At 41.4% G+C, this 12,500-nt stretch overlaps 1 protein-coding gene across 8 annotated transcripts in view; it reads right to left on the reverse strand.

Annotated features, from left to right (window-relative positions):
• cobl (cordon-bleu WH2 repeat protein) overlaps nt 1-12,500 on the reverse strand; it is a 60,386-nt gene that overhangs the window by 4,044 nt on the left and 43,842 nt on the right. For 6 of the 8 annotated variants that reach the window (XM_032519721.1, XM_032519718.1, XM_032519720.1 and 3 more), the window contains 7 exons: nt 11,636-12,215; nt 8,072-8,233; nt 4,425-4,731; nt 2,754-2,869; nt 2,210-2,401; nt 416-2,013; nt 80-304 (listed from right to left, as the gene is read on the reverse strand). In XM_032519721.1, coding sequence (XP_032375612.1) covers nt 80-304; nt 416-2,013; nt 2,210-2,401; nt 2,754-2,869; nt 4,425-4,731; nt 8,072-8,233; nt 11,636-12,215 — 3,180 coding nt within the window. The remainder of the gene's footprint in view (nt 1-79; nt 305-415; nt 2,014-2,209; nt 2,402-2,753; nt 2,870-4,424; nt 4,732-8,071; nt 8,234-11,635; nt 12,216-12,500) is intronic. The other 2 variants (XM_032519715.1, XM_032519722.1) reach the window with 2 other exon arrangements.

Here is a 12,500-nt window from a genome sequence, read left to right on the forward strand (position 1 = left end):
ACCCACCCATCCATTCCATCCTCCCACCCACCCACCCACCCTTCCATTAATCCATCCATCCATCCAATGTTTATCTCACCTTCTTGAGCCTGCCCCTGCCTCCGCCTGTCTGGATTGCGTCCATCAGGCTGCTGTGCAGACTCGTGTCTTTCTCAGGAGATCTGGAGATCACTGGTTTGAACTTTTTAGTTGGCCCAAACACCATTACCGGCGGAGTCCCACCGCTGTCTGACACTGTGACAGAAGGTTGTGGCTTTGCATCAGGTGTTGGATGAGTGGCTGCCTTGGCCACGTCCCTCGTGTTCTGAAAACAAGATATAGAGTATTGACTACACTGTAATTCAAAGAAACAACTTTGTGTAAAATAAATAAATAGTTTTTAACATGAAATCTTTCTAATACAGCTTATACTCACACTTGGCTGGCCTTGGTTTACAGCCTTGGGAGCTGTGGGTGGTTTGGCAGATGAGTATAGAGGACTGCTTTTTGTAGGGCTGGGGCTTCTGAGTCTAATATGTTTAATATTATCGCTGTCGTTACTGGCAATCATATTTTGTTGGACTGGCCCATTAGATTGAATGTGCCTATTATTGCCTGCGTCTGTTTCCAACGTATCAGAGCTTCCTTTGGTGGATCCAACACAAGTTCCAAATCCTCCGCTGTCCGTTCTCACTTCTCCCAAATCTCTCTGGCCATCTGACACATGCTCTGGGTGGCTCATAGAGCTCTTAGGACCATGCGGGTTGGATTTGGAAGCAGAGTTATTCTCCTTATTATCTGGCTTGGAAGATTGGTGTGGATTCACTATTATGGACCGACCTGATCTCTGGAAAGTCTGTGCTTTAAAAGAGGCAGAGGAGTCATGTACATTAGGGATAAAGTTGGGTTTAGCCAAGGTCCTTGGGGTGTTTTTAGTGATGGCAGACGCCACATATTGGCTTGAGGTTCGTCTGGATGGTCTGAGGAAGGACAAGTCTCTTTTCAGGTCTGGAAGGATAGGAGGGGGAAGGGCAGGTTTATTACTTGGCTGTTGAGCACTTTTGGACACTGAAATCTTGCTCTCTACCTCTACCCGCTCTTCTTTTGCTACTTTGACGGCTCTCACTGGTTCTTTAGCTTCTTCTTGAACCATCTCTTTAGACTGGGCGTTTTTATAAAGTGAAGTGTGCGTTTTCAGTTCCTCAGTGTTACTACTCTTCAAAGTAGTTACTGCGATTGCAGTGGGAGTACTTTTCAGGCCATCTGTGTTCTCCTTAGCGTTATCAATGAGATCTTTGCTGTGGGGCACAGCACTTTCTTGTCTCTCATTTGAGCTCCAAAAAGCTTTGGCTTTTCCAAGAAGAGGAGACCCCTCACTGGAATTCATTTCAGACACTGATGAACCACCAATTTTGTTCCGGCAGATACTCCCTTTCACCATGTTTCCTTGATCGTCAATCTTAATGGCACCGACAGTTAATTTGACAGCTGGCTCTCCCGTAGCAGCGTGCATGACAGAGGGTTTGGGAGGAACCACAGTGAACGTTTTCAAACCGAAACGTGATGTGACGTTCCGAGTGATTTTACCATGTGAAGTATTCTGGCTGGAGTTATTTAGGTAAACTCTGTGCATCTCTTCATCTCTCTCTGCAGACACTGATCTCGGACTGGTTGGTGGAAGATCGGACGTCTTCTCTTGAAAAGATTGAGCATTACTTTTCACAGGACCAGGTTTGATCTCAGTACTCTTGCTGTGCTTCTGCAGTTCAACATTAGATTTCACTGCTGATGAAGTTCTATGTTTATCCTCTTTCACACTGCTGGTATCAGTGATGCTTGTCGCTGTCATTTTTGTCTCTAGCATCTTTTCTTGCTTTTTAACAGCTATAGACTTCCCCAGTGACTTCCTACTCTGCTCAGGTTGAGACGGCTGCTTAGTATTTGAACTGCTGCTTTTGTTACTGTCAGCAGCTGTACAAGCATTGTTGTTTTTGTTCTGTGGCTCCACACTGGACTGGCAACAAAAGCCTGGACCTGTGACAAGATCGGGTAAGGAAAAGTGATTTTAAAACACAAATAAAGCACAAACGTTGTTTAATTGTATTGTACTGATACCACTAAGCCTAAATAAATGGACTGTAAAGGCACAGCATTTCAACCACAGGATCAAAAAAACTAAATTCTTAGTTTCTGTATGATTTACTGGACGTAGGCATATTGGTCTTTGTACCTTTGCTCCCAGCTGACACAGTGCTGGTCAGTGACTTTGTCTCATTTTCTACAATGTGACATTCATAGTCCTCCAGTACTTCATCTATGGCTGTGACTGGCACATACATGTCCACTACAGACACCGGCACCTCATTACTGTCTGTGGACATGGTATAGGGCGTCTCCTTTGCTGAGGCTATATCTAAATGATCTGGAAAAGTAGGAACAGATCAAGAAGTTAATACATAAGACTTTAGGCTCATTTTAATTTTTAAGAAGATCACCATGCCTATTACTCACCAAAATTCAATGAGTTTGGAATAGTCACTTGTGGTCTATGTGGCATACAGTCATGTGAAACGTTTCAAACCTATTTCACATCATTCTGCATGTTCATTGGATTACTTCAGGTACATGACAAATGTAGTGTTGCAGTGTTATGATGGTCAACGGGTTTAATCCTTTAGTAAACTACAATATACATCTATTCCAGTGATGAACGTACGCCTGGACTGCCAGGACCGCAATGAAAAAAATATAAATGCTATCCCATGCTCCCTCACCTGTAAGGTTTGCTTCAAAATCTGCCAAAGTCTGATGGAGCTGAGCTGTGAGGTCCGGGTCTTCATAGCTTTCTTTTAACCTTCCTGACTTTACCTGTGGGCTGATGTCATTGTGCCTGAAGATGGTAGATAAAACATGTGTCAAATAAACATCTGCACACATACCCGTGTAAGCACATACATGCAGAGTCCCATAAAATTAGTAATGCAAAAAAAAGCGTAGAAGCAGCTGTAATACAGCACTGTCCATGATTCAATAATACTTATTAACAGTCAACCGGTCACCACTAAACAGCTGTTATGAACTGCTTATTTGATGCTGTTGTTAGATTCAAAACACTTCCCGTTGCTAATCTGCTACAGAAACCAAAAGGCTAAATGCAGGTCAATAGAATAGAAGAAAAAAAAGAAAAAAACTGCTTGATCAAAGTTAAACTTCATTTTCATTGGAACTTGCTGGCTTGGAACATGTTCTGTAGCTGTAAAGATCTTATTACCACAGTTTAAACTTCCTTTACTCATTTCAAGGGTTCAACAGAGCATTCTCATGACTTACTGGCATATTAGCTATGACAAATTGCAACAAGGCAGCCAAACCAAATAAAATTTGTCTACAACGAGACTTGGATTGGTCCTGTTTTCCTCAACGGTTCTGAGAAAACAGAGTTATAGTGCTTTTCTGGAATACGGAAGAACCATGCCCTGGATTATTTCAAAGTATAAGTAAGAGCATTGATCCAGGATCCCTGGTTTTGGCACACTACCAAACACATTTCACAACAACTTAAAAGGCGAAAAGTGATACGGGGCAGCATTCATTTTCCACAAAATACTTTGAATAAGGGCCTAAAAGAACCATAACTATGAAAGCCCGGTAACAAAGGTTAAGGGTGCCAGCTTTGACTATTACTCAAATATAACACATAGCGGGAACTTCTCTTAGTTATTACTGCTGGCACAGTTTAAAACCGTGGAAAGACTTCTACAGTTATGGTTCACTCTTCAGGTCAAAATGCAGGTGTGAAACAAACTTTGATCAGCAAATGCAAAAATCTAACTAATTCTTTTATATGCAGGTGTTCTAGGCTGGCTCAGATCAACACCAAGGTGACTGGCACCCATGTATTATTACATTACATTACATTAAACGTCATTTAGCTGACACTTCTATCCAAAGCGACTTACACTTGCTATATATCAGAGGTTGCACGCCTCTGGAGCAACTAGGGGTTAAGTATCTTGCTCAGGGACACATTGGTTGATGTTCAACCCAGATCTCCCACACCACAGGCATGTGTTATATCCACTACGCCATCACCTGCCTGCCAGAAAACCAGGATCTCTTAAAATGGATTTAAAAAAAATAAAAGGTGACAGCAATTGAAAAAGATTTGAGGTAGAAGATAAGTAATAGTCGTCAAAAAGCAAATACTTGGAACCTGAGGCCAAATGGATGAATGAGTAGACACTGTGAGTCCGTATGCAGAGGTCTTAATGTGCCTTTAAAATCTTAAATGAGACTTTACATCATCTTGATGGCTATCATAAATTAGGTAAAAAGAGATATACAATATATGTTTGTCAATGTCATTGTACTCTTCTCCCTCAGTCTACTTAACCCCCCATTCCATGCCTTCTCTTTCTGGGATTTTTCCATGCCCTCCTCTCTACCTGTGTCTTGATCCCCATGTGGCACATCCCTCATCGCTGTCGCTAGAATTGTCCCGCACTGGTGCCAGCAATCTCTCTCCTCCATCCAGAGACAAACTCCCATCTGGGGATGTGGGTTGGGTGTCAGATGGGGAGCTGACCATGCCCGAGTCCTCGCCCTCTGCCATGCCCTCAGAGGCAGCGTAACCCTGGTCAGGCAGGCTGCTGCCACCACTGCTGCTGCCCAAGGACATGGTCTCCTCCTCGGGTGTTCCAGTTTCTGGTTTCCGGCAAATGGCTGTGGAGCTTTGAATGGAGTGGAGCCAAGCTGGGAGAGGAGAGAGCTAAATCTTAGCATGGGTAATGGATGTTATCACTGCAACTGTTAGCAACTTCAACATCCAAAAGTCAAAGAATTCCAAATGGCCTAAGGTTGTGTATGAAACTAAAGGACCGAGAATGGTCTTGCATTGGGGTAGAAAATTATATTTGTTAAAATTAGACATAATAGAGGTCTTCGTTGTTGGTTTTTTACTCATGCAGTGCATTAATGTTAAAAAACATTCAAGCCTCATTTATTTTTCCCAAATGCACAAACCTTAAACTACTTTTGATACATTGGAAAACACTGAGATAACAGCACAACAAATCATAAGGTCATTAGCTTTTTTTTTTTAATAGCAAAGGATGCAGAGCGAGCAAGAGAGATGGAAGAAAACAGAGGATGTATTTACGTTAGTTTCAACTTACATTCTGACACCACACACACACACAAACCAGAAAACACAAGCTCAATATACACAAGCCTGGATCACAACAACTTGTGGCTCAATAAAACAACTTTAATGATGTGTGGGCTGACTTACTGCAAACAAACCCTTTTAATTAGATTTACACAGTACTGTTTTAGGTTCCAGTGAAAGATAAGTGTTGCTTCATACCCTCTCATCTCTTTAGTGCAGTCATGCTCTGGACAGTCCTGCAGGTTTTGGAGATCTTATTTTGTCTGTTACTGATCTCGTTTCACTTTATGCCAGGACAATAAAATCAATGTACCATTTGTTGTTTTTTTAGCAGCCCAGCCAGAATGCACAGCACCGGGAACTCAAGAGGGGGTTCGTTACAATGAGTGAGTGGCCTTGTTTGTATTACCAGGTGTCTGTGAGTGTGTGTATGCATTGTTCTCCAACATGTCTTCCTAGGTGTGTGTGTGTGTGTGCGTGTGTGTGTGTGTGTGTGTGTGTGTTTGTGTGTGTGTGTGTGTGTGAGTGTGTGTGTGTGTGTACTAGGCCTGTCAGTTTTGGGCCTGGTCCTAATGGTGTGGGGAGTAGAGTCAGTTCCAGGAGATGTGGTTATGAATCACAGGGCTGTCCTCCCAGCTCCTTCCCAGCAACAGCTTAGTCATGCCAGCTACAGCCACACTCAGTGTGCGCGCACAGCGCACCAGCACACACACACACACACACACACACACACACACACACACATACACACACACACACACACACACACACAAAAAGCGCATGTATACACACACTTATGCTCTCCTATGTTTACAGACGTATACGCTTACATTATAAACACACAAGTAAACATCCACACATAGTTCTCAAAAGTCTTGCTTCATGCTTCAGTTAAAGCAAAAAGTGTCCCCAAGCAAGTCCAAACTGTGACGTGTTACTTGTCAAAATCTAAACACGGCAACCCATGCACAATACCAAACCAAAGTCCTTGTATCTTGAATTCAGTCTTCAACTGTTTAATTGAAAAATGTCTTACAAACACATATTAATTTTTTCAATCACAACACAGATTGCCTTTACAGATAAGTGCATGTTCATTGTCACAAATCTCCAGGCTCAATGAATACACATCTCGTTAAACTACACCTTTGTACCAAAACTCCATGCCTTAGAACTTGCAGAGGACACGTCATATTTTATATACAGAAATTGATTAGATTCTGTAACACCACCATAGTTGCATTCAAATTGTAACAGAAAAACTCATTTGATAAAACAAGGGCTCCATTCCCTTAAAATAGTCACCACAAAAAAAACAATTATTTTTTTTGTTGCATTTTTTTTGCATGCATCTAATAGTATAGTGGCAGTTTTTCAGCCAAAAATCCAAATGATATACTTAGTTTTTCTCTGGACCCTAAACAATTAACACATTTTTCAAATATGTTGGATCACTACCCAATCTATCAATACAAACTTTGAAGCATTCATGCAACTACAAACTTCCAGAATAATAACAAAAGTCCTTCAACAAATCAGTGTGTGTAGTGTTATTCTCTTTATGAGCTCTCTTTGGGAAGAGTGAAGCAACATGTCAATGATAGATCACCCTTTCCATAATATTGCCAAAAGAAGCATGCATTCAAGTGTCAGATTTCTAAACCAAGCCACACCAACCAGCACAGAGAGAAACATACGCTGTCCAACTATTGATTTGCAGATATCGCATCACCAAAATATTGGCTGATGGATATCGCATGGCCTTGCCTCATGGCCTCATTTGAGCATGTCACTCATCAATCACGCTGTAACTGATATGTCCAGGGTTAAGGTCATCTGTCCTTGTATAGTCTTCCAACCACATTCTGTGTGTCCACTATTACCTCAACTCTGATCTCATGCATAATCAATAACAACCAGCAGATCAAGCTGAAATACAAAACCACCAATAGTATATATACATATATTTGTAAAAAAGCAAAAGAAAGAAAAACGCACTGTATTATGAGTGAAATTAAAGAGCACTTCTTGCTTTCACTTGCAGCATTTTGTGTCCTCAACAGACAAAAATCCAGACCATCACAAGGACAGACCCAGTTAGGTTACTGCAAAGTGGCTTCCGTGAGACATTGCAAGTCAAAGCAAGTAATAGAAATGAGAATGACTTAAAATGATACTAGCAATGAGACATTGACAACATATACAAGAGTACAGAGGAAACAGTAAAACAATTCTTAAAACAATGAGAGGAGGGTGATGAATATCAGAGGGAGGTCCAACAGAAAAATGAGAAGGGCCAAAAAAGAAGCAAAGGGAACAAATTGGACTGGACTGTCGGACGATGGGAGGGTCAACCCAGAGAGAGACTTCAGGAGTGTTTGGAGCGCAGACGCACAGGCCCACAGCAGTACACTACAAAGCAGGGTGTGGGGTGGGGGAGTAAAGAAAAGAACAGATGAGATTTGAGATAGAGCGGGATGGCAGAAAGAAGAAAACAGCATCCAGAGAAAAACCTAAAAGTAAAGAAGGAAATTGAGGACAACAGAACAATAGTATTTGGACTATCTAGTCTGGTCATGCAGAGAATGTGTACAAAAACATAAGGTGGCGTACATACGATTAAGCATCACTCAACAATTTCTGCCATTATACATTTAATATACTCCCATGTACTCTATACATGCAAAACAAAAAAGCCACTCCAGTTGATTGGTGTTGACCCCGGCCCTGACCTTTGAACAAAAGAAATAACAGACAGAGACACATAGCAGTATTCACATACACATTCGCACAACAGGATTTGGAAGTAAAGCAGAGTTGGAAAAATACAAACAAAATGCCATACAAGTTAGAAAACCAGCTTCTAGGAAAGAAAAGAAAGACCAAGAGTGAAGGAAAGGGAGAGCCAGTCTATCAGGAACCTACACTGGGGAGCCGCTTCCTCTGCCTCCCCGGGACTCTGTGGGGAGTTGCTTTCTGTGGGCTCAATGAGAGGGAAGGACAGGGTAGGGGGTAGGCCAAGCTGTGTTGGCTCCTGGCCTGGGGAGCGACGGGGTTTGGGTGGCGCTGCTCGATCAGGGGATCCTGCTGGAGAAACAGCATGCAGGCAGGCACGGATTGTCATGTTTGTAATAAAAACGGGGTATGTGGAACAAACATCTAACACGCAAACCTCCCATCACACAGAAAGTAGCACGGAAAACATTACGTAATCATCAAGATCTTTGTTTTTTTATTTATTCGGGCAATGTCTTAGCTTCTGTGTTTTTGTGCTCCACTTTGTAGAGACTGCTTTTTATTCAAACGGTTGTTTTCTTTATCCCTGGATTTTCTGGTGATGAAGTTTGAGTTTCTGTGGGCAGAACTCCTTCCTTTGTCAGCTGAGCTATGGATGTTATCACTGTTAAAGTGTTGTAAGCTATTCTTGTGTATGCAGTAAGTTTTTATCATTGCTCTTGTGGAAGTTCCCAATTTACTTGACTACTGTATGAAGCGGAGGGCCCATCCATGACAACAAAGGTCTGTCAAGTATCAGCTAAGTTTCAAGAACAAGTGAACAAGTTACAAGTGTTTGTAGCCACCTTTCAGTTTCAGATAAATCCTTTTTTAAAAACTGTGCGTAACCGTTATTATACTGTTGGAATATTCCACTGTGGCTTTCAGTATTTCTGTCTAACTTCCAACTTTTATTCAGTCACTAAACTTGTGAAATGTTACAAATTTTTAGGAAACAGAGTAATTGTGACATTGAGAATTTATACATTTTAAAATCTGGTAGTTAAGATTGCAGTTTCATCGCATAACTGCTTTCCTGCTTTAAAACAGAATGCCTACTGCAGTAGGTTAGCAGAAAAGCAAAATACAAAGGCTTATGTAAGCTTCTGTAGTTAGAGGCAGAATAGCTACAGGTGATGTCCATCACTAATAGAAAGTAGCATTAAGTCAATATTCAAATGTTACGCATGATTTAACATTCAATCAATAGCACTCCCACATCCTAACAATTCCTGCCTATTGCATGCCCAAAATAGGTATCAATTAACTTGATTTTAAAAAAACAAACAATGTGGCTACTAATGTAAGAAGAGCAATAAAAAAGGAAGTAAAGAAAAGTAGAATACTGTTTTGTAATATATATATATATATATGCTATACAAAGCACCGGAGACAGGGGATGCTAACACAAATACGGACTGACGGATGGGCCAAAGGCAATCTGGGTAACATATTGGGTTAAATGGCCAAAGCACATTTACTGTAAAACTGCACTGTTGAAATAAAGCTACCAATATGGTCCTTATAAGACTAGTGGTGCATCAGCAAGCTGTGTCTTAGTCAGCAGGGGCTGTCGATGTGCTACTTTATCTGTTTACTCTGCTGTCGACAATAGGAAGGAAACAAAACGGCATGCAGGGCTGAGATGATAAACAACACCATCATAACCCTGACAGCTTCTGGAACACACACACACACACACACACACACACACACACACACACACACACACACACACACACACACACACACACACACACACACACAGTAAAATGCCTGAATCCTATATTTTTATCCATAAAACCCTAAACATTACCCTGATGCTAAGCCTTCATGATGATTTGATCTTTGTTCCCTCCCACCCCAAAATTATTGTTGCCTGCTTCATAAAGTTTCTTATAAAGAGAGAAATAAGCACACATAGACTTACATTGCACTGATGCCTTGTGCTCCACTACATAACCGTATGATTAATGTGGGAGTCCTACATCACTTTGTCAGTGTCAACTAGTGAAGGTTGTGTTGACTAGATTTAAATGTAAATGTAAATGCTAGATTTAAAGAGGAACCACTAATTTACATTTTACCCTGACTCCTCTGCTTCAAGCTGAAGCTGTAGAAAAATGAATATGTACTCGTTCTACAGATGCATGTTTAAATTGAGATTTTAAGCATCTACAGTACAATAGTTTGAAGAGCTAAGGTAAATATTACCTCACATCAAGCACTTGAAGAAACAATAATATAAAACCAAGATTTAAAAGAATACTGAAGAGTAATTCTGTATTAGAGTATCACTTTGAGATTAATGGTGTGAAGCTCCACCTCTGTTTTAAAAATATAGACATACAGTTTACAGTTTGAAATACACATCAATTCTGCTCTTATGAAGGCTACATGAAACCTACATTAACAAAGTCCTAAATCACACGTGTTCGGATGAAAGACTAATTGAAACCTAATAAATGTACTCAGTACATTTCTATCTCTGCCTATACAGTACAAGCATGAGGGCACTGGCCTTTTCTGTATGTGCAGGGCGTAGTTGTTGTCTAGCCCTAACGCGTGTACCAGCTATTCATTCACTGCCAAAAATGTACTGCTTATGTATAACAAAGAGCAGTTCTGGGGCTGCACTAAAGAACATCTAGTTTATAGTCTCTGCATGTGAAAAGTTGAGGTTGTGGTGGATTTTAAAATGAAACTATCTTACTACAAATAAACATTTGAACTCAGTGAATACTTCCTAACACTTTGTAAAGGGAAAGAAAGAAGATTGAAAATAGGGAGAGTCAAGGCAAAAGAGAAGAGAGAAGATGTTGCACTGTCAGCAGTGTCAGGAGAGATAAAAAAAGAGAGGAAGCCGGGTCTATGAATGCATTAATGATCCTTGCGCTGTCTGTTCTATCCTGACTAAAGCAATAACCTCCTCATACTTCATCCTTTCACTTGCTTTCATCTGCCTGTCGATCATTCTCCTTTCCTTAAACCCTTCTAGTCTCCAAGTCAAGTTTCGAACTTGCTATACTGTCATCTCCGCTGTCAACACCTTCCCATGCTCCTTTCTCTGAACTTAATTCTGGTATCTTCACCTTTCTCATCTCTTTTTCTGAGGTCTACGACTCTCTCATCTCTGCCCGTCACACAGGACAGACTTCTGCTGCAATCTCACTTTGCTACCAAGAAAGATCTAGGTTATATAAAGATCAATACAAGGCCAGCTAAAGTTCAAGTCCTGGTTAAATCTATAATGGATCTGTCTGTCTTTGTATCTGACAGCTTTGAAGGTTTGTGTGAGTGGCTGCATGCATATGAGAAAGAAAGGAAAATAAAGAGGGGGATTGAGAAAGAGAGAGAGAGGTAAAAAAGAGAGAAAGATAAGAACGTGAGGGATTGATAAGTGCAGGTAAGAGACAAAGACTGTATTGTCTCATTGGCTATGATGAAAACCAGTTTCACTAGTTCCTGTACGCCAGCCATGACCCACACAGACACACACACACACACCATTCTTGATAATTTATGTTTCAGACGTTACTAGTGACAGCTCATTTCTCCAGGGAACACATTCACTCACTTTCTAGTTAGATAACGTCTTCACAACAACTTTAATTCTTTAACATATAGAGAGTCATAGAGTTTATTTCCATTGCTTTGAAAATCTGTGCCAAGTGCTAGTTTTTGAGTGTATGTTATGCCAATATAGATATTTACCCATTGCACTGTGTCTGTTGTTGTCAACATCATCCAGTTTCAGGTTTAGGGCCGACTCAGTCTCGGACCTGGAGCTGCTGGCTGAGGTTGCCTCTTGATTTAATTTGGCAGCCGTGCTGCTGGAGCTAGTCGCAGAGGGCTGGACTCGCACAGACCCGCTCGCTGTGTTGCTGGTGAGGGTGCTGCAGTAGGACACGGCCTGGTCTAGGTCAGCGTCTGAGTCGTCGAGGATGTTGCTAAGTTCAGAGCTGGAATCCTGGACAGCCAGGCTGTCAGTAGTGCTGTTGCTCGGGGTCGGGGAGCTGGGGGTTGGGGTGGCAGCGCACACAGGTGGAGGTTGCACTGTGTTTTTTAAGGTGACTGGTTTTACTGTTTGTGTTAACGCAATGGTAGCAGAGACAGTGTTAGACTGTGCGACCTTGCTACGATAGGCTGGGATAGGTGTTTCAGTGGCGTGGCTATCAAGGGTGGGGGCGGCAGAGGTTGAAGTGCCATCAGGGTCTGGGGTGATGGAGGCTGGGGTGGTAGGAGGGGCTGGAGCCTTTCTTTTCCTTTGTTGGCTTTCTGAGCCAAGACCCATCTGATAGAAAATAAGTAAAAGAAAAGGAGAGAGACAGTAGAAAGTTAATTTATCTGAGCACCTTGTGCATATGTGTGTGAATGTGTGTGTGCGTGTGTAGTCTAACCATAAATCAATCTGTCTACCAGAACTGAAGTAGAGTTTACTACTGAGTAATTATATCAATAGGAGTTTTGGCAGGGTTCAGAGTATTGAAATCCATTAAGTGCCAACATTCCTTTTAAATTATCTTACAACATAGCATATGACGTCTGGCAGTGACATAGTTATAGATATAGATATTGT

Source organism: Etheostoma spectabile, chromosome 6 (genome assembly GCF_008692095.1).
Source record: "Etheostoma spectabile isolate EspeVRDwgs_2016 chromosome 6, UIUC_Espe_1.0, whole genome shotgun sequence".
In the NCBI taxonomy this organism is placed as follows: Eukaryota; Metazoa; Chordata; class Actinopteri; order Perciformes; family Percidae; genus Etheostoma; species Etheostoma spectabile.